Source organism: Aplysia californica, unplaced genomic scaffold (genome assembly GCF_000002075.1).
Source record: "Aplysia californica isolate F4 #8 unplaced genomic scaffold, AplCal3.0 scaffold00258, whole genome shotgun sequence".
Lineage (NCBI taxonomy): Eukaryota > Metazoa > Mollusca > Gastropoda > Aplysiida > Aplysiidae > Aplysia > Aplysia californica.
In genome coordinates this window covers 347,186-361,243 of record NW_004797528.1, presented here as the reverse complement: position 1 = coordinate 361,243, position 14,058 = coordinate 347,186, and the positions used below count along the sequence as shown (strand labels likewise).

At 39.2% G+C, this 14,058-nt stretch overlaps 1 protein-coding gene across 1 annotated transcript in view; it reads left to right on the top strand.

The window, feature by feature from the left end:
• LOC101855571 (poly [ADP-ribose] polymerase tankyrase-2) overlaps window positions 1-7,652 on the top strand; it is a 21,249-nt gene extending 13,597 nt beyond the window's left edge. The window contains exons 6-10 of the mRNA XM_005100723.3: window positions 647-778; window positions 1,163-1,264; window positions 1,809-1,907; window positions 2,863-3,027; window positions 3,976-7,652. Of these exons, the coding sequence (XP_005100780.1) occupies window positions 647-778; window positions 1,163-1,264; window positions 1,809-1,907; window positions 2,863-3,027; window positions 3,976-4,797 (1,320 nt within the window). The 3' untranslated portion in view covers window positions 4,798-7,652. The remainder of the gene's footprint in view (window positions 1-646; window positions 779-1,162; window positions 1,265-1,808; window positions 1,908-2,862; window positions 3,028-3,975) is intronic.
• The last annotated feature ends 6,406 nt before the right edge of the window (window positions 7,653-14,058 follow it).

Sequence of the window (14,058 nt, the reverse complement as noted above, 5' to 3'; positions counted from 1 at the left end):
GGGGGTTTGGTGCTTTTGGGTGTTTGGAAAGTACAACTGAAGGGTCTTACTAACAATGTTTTTCTCTGTTTCAGACTTGTAACACCTCTAATCTTCGGCACTTATATGACTCTATTGTGTTGCAAGTGCTGTAAAACTCTTACTAAAACTAAATTGTTTCAGTTTCTCTGTCTTTTATCTCTGCACTAAATGACAACTAAATTTTTTTTGACTCAAAGACTTTCATCAAGCTTTCTTGAGTTCTCTTAAGTTCTCAGGATTTTTATTTTTTAAAAACGACAAAACCACAAATTATGTAGATATTTAGGAGGCTTGCTGCTTCAGTCTTAGCTGGCAGGGAGAACTCAGACTGAGAGTGTGTGTGTGTGTGGAGGAAACAGAAGAGAAAGAGTTTTTTGGCTTTGCAGCTTCACTGGCAGGTGTTTTCATGGAGGCTCTAGGTCGTCCTTATCTCCCCTTCTTCTTTTTTATGTTTGTTACTCTCTTGTAACGCCTCTAATCTTCTGGCGCTTATATGACCTTATGCAGTTGCGAGCGCCGTAAAACCTCTACTAAAACTTAAACTTATATCATTATCATGATTGTGTTCATTATCGTTATGATTATGATTATGATTATTTTTTACTGAAACGAATTGTTCCACCAGGATGGCCGGTCAGCGCTTGTGGAGACAGCACGGTCCAAGAATCATGAGGACGAGAGAGTGCTGGGGCAGATCACACAGAAGCTCATCGCTGCCGGGTGTGATGTAGACCTGAAGTGTGCTGATCTGGGCGAGGTGAGTCTTTTGTGGAAGGTTGTGTGTGGGTTTTGGTGTGTATGTCTGTGGGTTTGGGTGGGTGTGTGTGTTTGTGTGTGTGTGTTAATGTTTATGGGGCGGATATGTGTGTGCTTGTGTGTATGTTAGTGTTTGCGTGTGTGTTGTTGTGTGTGTGTTAGTGTTTGTGTGTGTGAGATAGTGAGGGGGAGTAAGTGCATTTTTGAGGGTATAAGTGTGAAAGTCTCTTTTTTTCATCGAGGAATATATGTAGACCTCTTCTCTGTTTTATTAGATAACTTGATGCCATGTGTGTGTGTGTTTGTCGACAAACTTTGGTTAGGTTGTTGGGTAATATGTTCACCCTGACTACTTTATGTCATGTGTGTGTGTATTTGTCGACAGGCGAACTTCACAGCTCTGATGTTTGCTGCCTACCATAACCATGTGGAGGTTGCAGACGCTCTTATTAAGGGGGCGTGTGATCTCAACTGCGTCAGTTTATACGTAAGTGTGTTTTTGAAAATTATTTGTTTATTTGTTTGGGTGTTTTTTCTTAATCAGTGCCCAAGTAAGCTATCTAATAATTTAGTTGTTTGGGGTTTTTTAATATATTTTTTTATAAGAGGGCGGCCTAAGTGGGTAATAATATAGATTGTAAAGCTCATAGAGCTTGCTGGTGAGTGGGAATTTGTGCTATCAAATGCTGTCTATTATCATTTTTTATTATTATTATTATTATTATTATTATTATTATTATTATTATTGTTGTTATTATTATTATTATTATTATTATTATTATTATTATTATTATTATTATTATTATTATTATTATTGTTGTTATTATTATTATTATTATTATTATTATTATTATTATTATTATTATTATTTTTAATGATAATGATAATCATTGTTATAATGATAATGATTATTGCTGCTGCTATTATTATTTTTTAAATGTTAATGTTATTATTATTATTATTATTAATATTATGATGGTTATTATTATTATGATTATTATCATCATCATTATGTGTGTTTGTGTCAACAGACCAAGTGGACAGCCCTGCACTGGGCCGCGGACTGTGGCAATGAGGAGATGGTGTACCTGCTGCTGGACGCTGGGGCAGACCCAACCTGCACGGGAATGGTAACTCATTACTGATTTTTGTTGTTGTGTTTCCTTACTGTTTGTTGCTTATAAAGCTGTTGTTCATAGACTTGCTCTGGATGATTGTCGGGTGCTCTGGTGTGGTTTGCTGCTTCTTCTTTTCTATCAAATATCTTCTGATATCCTCATCTTTCCTTTGTGTTACTTTCTAAAAGCGCCTCTAATCTTTGACACTTATTTGACCGTGTTGTGTTGCAAATGCTGCAGAAATGGTACTAAAACTAAACTAAAAAGACGGTTGTCCCTTACTGATGAGTAGCTGTAGAGACATGCCATAATTGCAGCTGCTTATAAAACTTATGGAATAAAATTCTTGTTGTTTGCCTCTTGTTTGACCCCATTATTAGGCTATATCACTATTTTACCACTGTTTGGCTCTCATTGATGTCAGAATATCTTCCTTTATGCCTTCAGAATTTCAAGTTACTTTTAGTAGTACATGTATTAAAAAATCAGTAGATAACATAAGTGCAATGCCTTTTTTTCCCTTTGTCGCTTCAGAATCCAGGATACATGTAGTAGTACATGTACGTGAAAATCAGCAGATATTGTAGCTGCTTTGCATTTGCGTCTCGCACTTCATATCGTGGATGGTTGGAGGGTGCTTCTGGCTGGTTCTACTTATTTACTTTCCCTCTTTTGTTCATGTCTGTCTGTCTGTCCACTAAATGACCATTATTGTGTGGATGTGCTTCTCTTTACTCAAACAAACAAACAAACACACCTCGGTGGGTGGTTGGCGGGTGCTCTGGTGTGGTTTGCTTCTTCTTTCCTATCAAACTTCTATCATCTTTATTTCCCCTGCTTCTTTTTTGTGTTTGTTACTCTCTTGTAACACCTCTAATCTTCAGCACTTATATGTTCTTATTGTGTTGCAAGTGCCGTAAAACTCTTACTAAAACAAAAAACTTCATATGGTGATGTTTGTTCCCAGAGAGGAGAAACTGCGGCTGACCGGGCCAAAGACGAAGAGCTGAAAGAGTTTCTGGAGAACTCCATGAAGCTGTTCAACGAGATGGAGCAGGTGGAGACGGCTTCCCTCTCCTCTGCCCACTCCATCAACGCCCAGGCCTCGCTAGACACTGCCAAGGCCTTAGAGGTGGGTCAAGATTTTTGGTGGGTTTTTTGGGTGTTTCAAAGGTGCTGCTGAAGGATCGGTTTTATTTTCTTTTTGTCTGTTGGTTTAGTCTCCCTGTCTTACTTTTCCCTTCACTAAATGACAGTGTCCCTTTCCTCTGCCCACTCCACCAACGCCCAGGCCTCACTAGACACCGCCAAGGCCTTAGAGGTGGGTCAAGTTTGGGGGGGGGGGGCCGGGGGGGGGGGGGGGGTTTGGTGCTTTTGGGTGTTTGGAAAGTACAACTGAAGGGTCTTACTAACAATGTTTTTCTCTGTTTCAGACTTGTAACACCTCTAATCTTCGGCATTTATATGACTCTATTGTGTTGCAAGTGCTGTAAAACTCTTACTGAAATTAAATTGTTTCAGTTTCTCTGTCTTTTATCTCTGCACTAAATGACAACTAAATTTTTTTTGACTCAAAGACTTTCATCAAGCTTTCTTGAGTTCTCTTAAGTTCTCAGGATTTTTATTTTTTAAAAACGACAAAACCACAAATTATGTAGATATTTAGGAGGCTTGCTGCTTCAGTCTTAGCTGGCAGGGAGAACTCAGACTGAGAGTGTGTGTGTGTGTGGAGGAAACAGAAGAGAAAGAGTTTTTTGGCTTTGCAGCTTCACTGGCAGGTGTTTTCATGGAGGCTCTAGGTCGTAGTGGTTTATTCCTCCCCCCCCCCCCCCCCCCCCAGTTGTTTCTATACCCTTGTCATTTTCCTTTTATCCTCAAATCAGTATGGAATATTGAATAAAGCAAAAATTATTTTGGAAGATAAGCTGGTTTCATTCATGATTTTTACAGTTTTGGCCTCTCTAGCTTTATATGTACGTTAGATAAACATGCTCCTGTGGATTTTTTCTCATTCTTTGACTTTGACACACCTTAGCCCGTCAAAATTTATTTGCTATTTGATTTATTTGTTATTCTACAGAATCTGTCCACTCATGCAAAGAACAGAGACATATTATCTGCCCCGATGCCCACCATTCCCGCGCTTGGCATCGCGTCTCGCTCGGATCCAACAGTCCGATACACCCGCAGGGATGTTGACGAGGTGGCAAAAACGGTTAACGTTGTCTTTCCCTGGAGAAGCTACTCCAAGCAAGCCTCGCCCAGCCCGGATAAGGACGGACTTACCGGGGAAGGGGAGGAGAGGAGGAAGATGTTCCCCTCGCAGGATGACAAGACCAACAGGTTCATGGACACGCTGGCCCAGAGGATAAACTACATGACCAGCAAGATCGCTTCCATGAGCGTCGACGAGGACGCAGACAACGAGAAGAAGTCGTCGTCCGAGGGGACCCCGACAAATGATGAGAGAGCGGCCGGGGAGAATTCGGAAGATTCTGGTCTGTCTACTCGCGACGGGAGCAGGGTGGCTTCAGAAGTGGCAACTCCCGACAACGATGGGGCTTCGAAGCTGAATTTGGACGAGCCTAATCTGAGGCCGAAATCCCCGAAATCCCCAAAGTCCCGAGATTCAGCCGCGTCTGCGGGCTCCTCCAAGCTGTCGAGTCCCTCGAAGAATGGGGACATGCTGGATGAGAAAGCCGATGCGTGCATTATTGAGGAGAGCCATAGGGGGTTCTCCATCTTGAAAGCCTTGCAGGAGCGTCATCGTCGCAGCATGTGCCTGGACGAAGCTGTAGTCCCGTCGTCCCCCACAGCACCCAGTGTGGTCCCCTTGTCGTCGCCGGGGACAACAGGGGAGGCTGCTCCGGCTGCTTCGCCCGAGATCATGTCGCAGGTTTGAGGAGAGAAGAAGAGCGAGAGAGAGAGAAAGCAGCTGATAGGGGTGCCATTTTTTTTCCATTTTACCTATTTCAAATCGCAGCTGTGTGCACCTTACTGGTAAGTTATGGATTTTTTAAGTTTTGCCCTTCACAGGGAATTTTCTTGAACTCTGTGATTCTTGGATGGATCACACTTCTTATTTCTTGTCTGGCCTTTGTATCCTGATGTGTGGATGTGATGTCGAGGAGGTCGTTTCAGGTGCATGTCCAATAAGTTCTGGAAGGAATGTTCTTGTCTAGTGTATGCAGTACGGCACCCCTTGGCTATTATGCGATTTACAGAGAGGTAAATTAATCGAGCGGCCATGTTGATATATTAGTATGATGGTTAGTTTTTCTTACTTATTCTATTAAAGAGATAGATATACTTTCAAATAGTAGATCTTGATTATATCCTAGATGAGTAAGATGATACATTATAATTAGATGTTATGATTGAAAACTGCACCCTTTCTTTATAAAATCTCTGGAAAATGTTTGAACACATTTCACTTTGCTAAAATCTTTTTATGTAATGATTGTTTTTATGATGTGACCTCACACTGTTCCAAATGATAATCTTTGACTCTACTTATTGTGTTTGTATTTTATGTTTTATGTCATATAAAGTTAGTGAATTTTAAGCTGACGTCTTTCAAAATGGAATATTTTGTGAACTCGTTGACTATTACACTCGTGTTAAAATTTTGTGGAACTTTTATTGACAGTGGCATTCATTAGACTTTGTGTGACGGTGTCTTGAAAAGCTTATTCCAATGGGGACTGAAATTAAGGGGGGGCTCCTACATTTTGTCGGTTTACTCCCAGTATTTAATGGAATTGAGAGCCTTTTTTGTTTTGTTTCGTTTGCTGTTCCTTGGGATGAATAAGTGAAACTTTTCTTATCACGATTGTCAGGTTCGTGTTTTTTCCAAAGTTTCTCTAAATTGTCTTCTTTTTTTTCATGGGTGCAGTGTGAAGATTAAAATTCATGTGTCTAGTAAATCCAGAAATGGATTCATGGGATTTTTTTCAATTTTGCTCGCAGGTTGTTTTTTAAAAAAAATCATAAGAAGTCGTTACTCCCCTCATGGGAATATTTGTTGCACAGGGGATGTGTTTTCCGAGTTTAGGGTTGTTTCCCCCTCTATTATATGTGATGTGTAGTGTTTGTCCATGCAAGGACACTACCAGATTGCCTTGTGTTTTATTTGTGATAGAAGAGATTTAAGCTGCTGCAGTTGTCACCCATTAAAGGCGTCACCCAAAAAAACCCACCAAAAAAAAAAGAAATAAAAATAAAAATAAAACAATTTTTAGCTTTAAGAGTAAAGCGTTTAAGTCTTTGTAAAAGTATTAATGGTATTGGTGGAAACACTTCTTCCCTGTCGCAAAGGTAGATAGACCTAGGAACGCCCTGGGGATATCTGTGCATTGAGGGAGATTTCTTCCAATAGTGAAATCCAAGCAGTTGTTGTCTTTCAATTTGCTGTAGTAAACACCTGCTACAACTATGTTGCGGAATCTATTTGAGTATCCCACTATTAAAGGGTTGTTTTTTTTCGTTTTGGGATAAGGGTAGAGATAGATATGTTTCGAGATTCCCCTCAGGTGATTTTCCTCTCGATTATAATGAACACACAGATAGATACTTCAAGCTCTTGTGAGGGTTTACAGCAAAATCTTATGAAACACAAATTTGGGGGGAGGGGGTAAAAATCTATGTAGCTGTCTCTCTCTACTGATTTCCCTCGAGTTTGCTATCAGCTCACATCAATATGTTGAGAGAGAATGGAGAAAGTGTCTTTCTCAGATTTCAGTAGGGCCACCAAGGGAAATCGTTTTGCCTATCTGATATGAACCATACAGGTGTTCGATGCCTAAGTGAGTCTGTGTCCCGTCTGTCACTTGAACATTCTTTTTTTTTCGCATTTCGTGTTGAAAATAGGTGTGGAATTCCTTCATGGTAGCTCACTGTTGGACTCCTGATGAACCGAAACGAAAAATCCACCCATGATCCTGTTGTTATGATTTGAAAAATATTTTATATGAAATTTGACATTGTCACTTTGTAAGATGTTTTTAAAAAGCACAGGTTTGTGTTGATAGCATAATGTATATGTGAAATGAAATTTTTCTTTTTTAGTTTCTAGTTTCGTCATGTTATAAAAAAAGGCTTATGGTTATGATTGAATGTTTTGGTCTGATTTGGTATGCACTGTATATTGTGACCTCCAGTGATGAAAGTGTTCTCCAGTGGATTCACCAGATGTTTGTGCTTGTCCAGTGGTTCTTTGATCGTGGTGAAGAGTATGACCTCCTATGTGAAGAATATCGTTGTCATCGCATGGAATCTGCTTATCTGTGAAGGTAGAAATCGCCTACCAATACTTGGAAGCAAAAAGGTGAAAGTATCTTTTGTGTCTGTACACGAATTACAGCTTTACGCTGTATCAGAAAAAGTGTCACTATAGATGAATTAGCTGGAAACAGTTTTAAAAAAACCTGAAATCTAATTCGAGTAAACAGCAGGGTGGTCATGTATCCTAAAGACTTTGATGTCTGTTTACTCCTTTCATTGTTAAGGTGCTTCTATGTACTTTTGTACAAACAAGATAAAATGTTCGATCAAGAGAGCTACGAATAAATCCATTGTTATACTTTACCGATATTAAGAATAAGCAGCTGCACAAGCTGTTGCTAAATATCCTAAATCTTCCTCATAATGGAAGTGAAAAAAAAAAAATGGGAACAAACCAGTTTGTGAGAACACGAATGTAGATATAATATGTCAACACAGCAATCAAGAAATTAGAATAAAACCCCCCAACAAAAACCATCTCTGAGTTGATATACTATGATATACCAAGTTTTAACAGATGTGTGGATTGCCTGTGATGCCTATGATATGAATGGACACTGTCCCCCCCCCCCCCCCCCCCATCATATTCCTTATTCTGTATATTACCACCAACCCCTCTCCCTTCTCTCGTATTCCTATGCAGCATGAAGCAGCAACGGTTCCTGTAAGCTTTCCTGTACACCATGAGCAATATTGTTCCAGTTTCAGAAAACACTCCCGTGGGTTTGATTACCCAGTTTGTGGTCATGTGACATCTAAGCTGTTCCCCGCTGGCATCTGTGGTACAGCGGTTAGGCGCTTTGCCGCCACACCCAGGAGTCCACAGTTTGATTCCTGTATGGGGAGAATTTGTGTTGAATATATTATCTTGTCTTTCTGCTGGGACATTGTATCTTTCTCAGCTTGGTCTGCCCTGACAGGCAGAGTCATAGGTTTCCCCCTATATCCCCCTAAATGATGTAAAACGCGTTGATGGGGGCATAAAAACATCTATACGAGAAGATAAAAATAGAATCCAAATCAAGACTTTTCCATATATGTATATACAGATGATGAGAGGTGGCTTTTGTGACTTTGATCCTCTGCTGGTGTTATGTTTGCTGATGTGTAGACCCCTTTGGGAGATGGAGGAGGTTAAGTTAGAAAAGAAATCCCACCTCTTGAAGAAGCACCCTGTGTGGAAAAGCTAAGGATAAAACTTATAATACCAGAGACTGATAGTGTCATAATATAGGACTGTGGTCTACGGTGTAATAGTTAGGCTCTTAGCTGTTGCACACAAAAGACAAGAGTTAAAATCTCAAGTGGGGACATTTTTTAAAAAGAGTGCCTCTGTCGTTTGCTGGGATGTTGAATGAGTGGAAACAGTCCACCTTGTTAATTATATTAATAATAATAGATAGCATTTGTATAGCGCATATCCCCGCTCAACAGCAGGCTCTATGCGCTTTACACTATATTATTACCCCAGCAGACCATAGAACACTCAGAAACATTCTCAGCTTCCCGGGAAGCATACAGTGCAAGCAGCCGATTAAGCGCTCAAACACTAACAAACTGACAAGATCTTTCGCTGTCTATAGCCGGGTACCCATTCCCACCTGGGTGAAGTGAGGAAAATTCGTGTAAAGTGCCTTTCCCAAGGACACAACGTCGGGTCCCTGACGGGATTCGAACCCACGACCTTACGGTTGCGAGTCCGAGAGCCTAAAATATTATGTCTAGATTGTTCTGATGGGGGCTTAAAACGTAACAGTTACACTTCAGGTGAGATGAAGCATGTCAGGAGCTGGGTAATCTTCCCCACTTACGTACCACACCCCTAGCTTTTTTTATTCTGACCATGTCGTATACTGTTCAATGTATATGTATAAAATATATAGCCACTGATGTCAATGCTGATGATATGTATATCTATAAATGTAATAATAGCCTTTATGATCGTTCTGCTGCGGTCCTGATGTCTTTTCGTTAGCGTTCATCGATGTAATTGTAGCAGAGGACACACAGAGCACTGCTGGCCATTCCTGGACTTCAGGGGTCTGTAGACCTTATTTTTATCTCCCACGGCAGAATATCCTAAATTTTGCAAAGAAAAGGCCCAGTTGTACTGTAGAGTTTACTTACTTACTCTCTCCTTATACCGTCAAGTACATAAGGCGGAGAGCAGTCGATGCCACGTTTGCTGTCCCTGGTGTTAAAGATTGGATTTGAAATAAGTTGACCAAGTTATTGTTGGTCTTTCTAATTCGCAGTGGCATGGTCCAAAGCTGTCATTATCCCTTCTTATTTTTACCACAAAGCTGTTATGATATACCATGGTAATTTGTATTACAATGCTATATATATGCTAGAAAGTGGTGTCATTGTGATTTTTCAATGAATTTAAACAGATATTTTCGGACATTTCAAGTTGCTGCAGGCAAAGATAAATCCCTATGACCTCATGGATAACGTTGCTGTAATGATTTCTATTTCATTTCGCTGAAGAAATATTCTCTTCTGCCGATGTATTGGTCATTGCCAGAATTGACAGTCGAGCTGTTAAAATGAAAGGAGAGTTAACCCCTGGCATACAGTCTCCTTTGCCACATAGATACGAGTTACTTACGCTCACTTTAACTATAATTCTAAGGCATGGGTTGTCCCAATAAGCCACATGAGCTGTTTTCACAGGCCCTAAAATGTAGATGGCTAAAACTCGAAACTTTACTATTTGTTTTGACAGAAAAGGAGGAAAAATGGTCACAAATGTAAGAGTTGGTTGCACTGCAGGTTGAAGAATCAGCAGTTGACAACACCTGAGATCCAGCACAAGAATGCGAAGAATAAGAAGAAGAAAAAGACTATAAAGAGTGCTTTCGGCTAAGCCAGTACAGGGAGCCAAAAGAGGTTTGGAGACCCCTGATGTTCTGTATCTGCACTGTTGTACATAGCTCCAGCATGATCACGATCATGATCGCGTCATTTCTCCGATCCATCCAGAAGCTGCTGCCGCCACACATGGTTCTTGTCTTGTGTTCACGGCGGCTTCATTGTTGACATTTCACAATCTGGGTTACCATGTGAGGAATGCTTTATTTTGTGCGATTATATCGAGAAATTCCGGTTGGTGATGTTTCTACTTTTTTGACGGAAATTTTTGAGACAATACGACATTGTTTCTTAATTTAAAAAAGAATTTTTTAGAGCAAGTCTCAATATTATTTGTAATATCCATTTTTGGAAAATGCTTACTGATCTAACAAAAATTTTTGTAAGAACATGTTTACTTGTTATTTTTATCTTTTTATAATTGATTACTTTGTTTTGGTCTATTTTTGTTGATACGTTTTTTTTGTTAGTGAACGCTATCAGTTGTGAAAACCATGCATTTCAGTGATAAGATAAATCTATCTGCTGCTTTTTGTCTTGTTTTAAGCCTTTTGATTGGCCAGTTTATTTGACTGCGGGCCTGTTTGTGATCTACTGACTTTTTATTGGTTAGTTGAAGGCTGCAAGAGCTTTTTTTATTGGCTAACTGAGGGCAACAGGGCTCAGATGTATGCCTTTTGGTGCTCCCTGCAATCGCTAATGTAGCATAGTTACTGCTTAGAATCTTTTGCTTTGAATCTCCCCTCTTTGCTATGCATGTCTAAATGTTTTTTGTTTGTCAGCTTTTTTTTTAGATGAGGCATTTGCTTATAAGAGAGAAATTTATGTTATGAAAAAAGTGCATGGCTGCAGTGATGTATGTATGCTGGAGGTTAATCGTATTGAATGTATTGTTGGTGTCTGAAAGAAGGTAGGATTCTGATGGTTGAGCATAAAGTTTTGATATGGATGTCTGGTCTGAGCTGTTGCTTCAGTTTTTGTTTTGTAGACTTCCTGCCATATTATCCACAGCTGCGGCTGTGGTTGAATATTTTATTTATATAATTTTTTTAATGGAAGTGTCAAAGTCCAACAAGCGCTGTGCCAAGTGAAATACTGATGATGATAAATGTCGCAAGCTGCAGTTAGTTTTCTTAACACTGTAATCTATATATATTATATTTGTGAAAGTTTGTCTCTTTGGTCGCCAAAAACTTCCGAATCTTTTATCTTTCGAATTTGAAAAAATTAAGGGTGGTTCAGAATCATTTAATGGGTGCACAATTGTATTAAGGAGTCTGAAGTCACTATAGTTTAATTTTCAGTTTTTAATTAGTTTCATTTTGATCTAATCTTGGGAAAGTCTGTCTTCTTTGACGCCATTATAAACAGAGAGGCTTCCGTTCTCAAGCAGTGCGCACTGATTCTACATTGACTTGACGATCGATTCTTTGAGTCAGTTCATCGAACGGGTATCCAGCTAGTTTTATTATAAACAACTTCAAGCAGAGATACTTTCAACATCCCGTAACCGTCACACCTTTTTGGTTTAAACTGCGTGAGGAAAGAGCTATCATTCAGTGCCAATTGGGAAACGGATCATGGATCTAAGGGGTAGCTCTCAATAGTTGGACAATGAAGTTGTGGGTTCTTGCCTTGCACTCTTCTTTCTAGTTGGTTGTTCTTGCATGGTGACCGGTGCAACACTCGGAGGCCGGTCTTTGGAAATGTTTTCCTCTGTCAGTTTTTCGTGTTTCGATTGTGGTTGAGGATCGGTGATAGCTATACCGTAAAAGTGCTGTGTAGTTTGTGTAATGGAATAAGGTGATGATGATATGGCTGTGAAGTCTTTCCGGTGCCTGAATTGAAAAAGTCCAAATGTCACCCACTTATATTTCCTAAGATTTGAACACCTATCACAGGTTCGGTGGGTTTTGGTTTCTCCTGCCAAAGTGCCTCGTTCATTTCCGAACTTGGACAGACATAGTTGATGAGTGATCTGTGATTTTTTTTTTTCTTCCCCTATGGGTTTTTCATAATGTGGAGATTGTGCCCAGCGAAGGATAACAACAGCGCGCCACATATCAGTGCAGTTCTTATGATTTTGATTAAATTTTTTCGAAATAATTCCATGCAAAGGTACATGTTTGAGGCAAGCATTTGTATGACATTTATCTTTGGTCATCTATAAGCTTTGGTTTGAAGAGTGCCAATTATATTTGATTGGTGATTAGCAATATGACGCTGTCATTATTGATACACGTGCACACATACTTTCACCACACACACAGACACATGAGCATGCGCAAGACTACATACACATGCACTCACAAGCTTACATTGAGAGGTGAGAAATGTTTTAATGATTGTATTAATTATTAACGAATAGGCTAAAAACCGCCAAACGTTTATTTTTGTTGTGGTTAGTCATTTATTTATTTATCTGATATAAATATTTAATCCTGAATTTTCTAAGGAAATATCTGTGAAGTGTATATGTGCAATTTGTCAAAGACTATTTTGAGAAAAATATAGATTTTTATATGTATATTTTGTCCAATCTGTGTTAGTGATGCTCACAGGTTTCAGAACAAACACTTCATTCAGTGTGGTAATATATATACAAATAGTTCAAAGTTTGGAGGGAATTATAACTGTGCAATCACTTTGCTTAAGAAGATCAAATTTTGTGCTGGAAGCAAAAAACACATGATTCTGAAGAAAAGAAAAGCAGAGATCAGTGTGTGCTCCATATCTTGTTCTTGAAAGATTCTAATTTTTTTTTTACTTTATGCTTTTGTTTTGAGTGACCAAGTACACATCTGATGATCCATATTTGCTGCTTGTCTGATGTTGTACTAGAATGGGAAGGTTTTTTTTTGTTTTTTTAGTTTATCATTTTTTGTTGTTGTCTTTTTGGTCACCAAACTGACTTGTTAGTGTCTTTAATTTAACTGTGGACATCAAAAAACTTTTTCTGTCAGATTGATGTAGAGTGTCTTAGACATGATAGTGTCTTCAGGTGGTACAGCATTGGCTTGAGATACATACTTTATCTGTTTTTGTTCACTGTTCAGGAACTGTCGTCATATTTTAGATTCAGAACAAAGAAAATTGGCTTGGTTGAACTTGTTTGATTATACGTAGAAGTGAGACTGAAGAAAATGTCAGGATAACACATTTTATTATTTATTATTCATTTGTGTGTGGCTGTGTGTGTGTATATGTGTGTATGTGTTTGTGTGTGTGCATGTGTGAGTGTGAGGCACAGAATCTCACTTGAGGTAACAGGAAAATTCAGTCTCACCTATGTTGTGTTTAAATGTGTGTGCTTTTGTGGTTGAGTGTATACATGTTTATGTGTGTGTGTGTGTGTGTGTGTACATATACTTTTATGAATGTGTGTGTATTTGTGTGTGTGTGTGTGTGTGCATTCGTGTGCGCATATGCGTGGTTAGAGCTATTTTTTTTGCTATAACTGCCAGAATTGCCTTTTTTACTTCTGAAGCCTGCTTATTGGCCTCGTAGTGATGATCAGTGCCCTCCCCTGCTTACCAATCAACCTCTGCTGCCTGGTCAGATACACTCTATGCTGCTGAGTAGTGATCTTTGCGCTCCCTCGATGCATCCTTTCCCTTGCCATGTGGTACTGTCAATCATTGTTCTTTTTTGTGTTGCTTTTTATGTCATTTTTTTGTTTACATCAAATTTCCCTTTGGGCAGTTTGGGATTTTTGTTGTTTGGTTATTTATAACAACATTTTAAAAAAATAATTTTTTTTTGGGGGGGGGGGGGATGTCTTTGTTTTAATGTGCAATAGGTCTTGGGATTTCTTTGGAGGTACACTTAATTCTTTGCAAAGTCTTTTTGCCACAATATTGTTGTCAAATGAACAAGAAACAAATATCATCATTTGGAAAAATTGCTTCCCAAATACTAATAGCTTCTCTTCAGCATCTCCCCTAAAAGTATCCAGGAGATGGTTTTGACCCTCGTGTCTGTACGGGCACTTGTAGTTTGATAGACA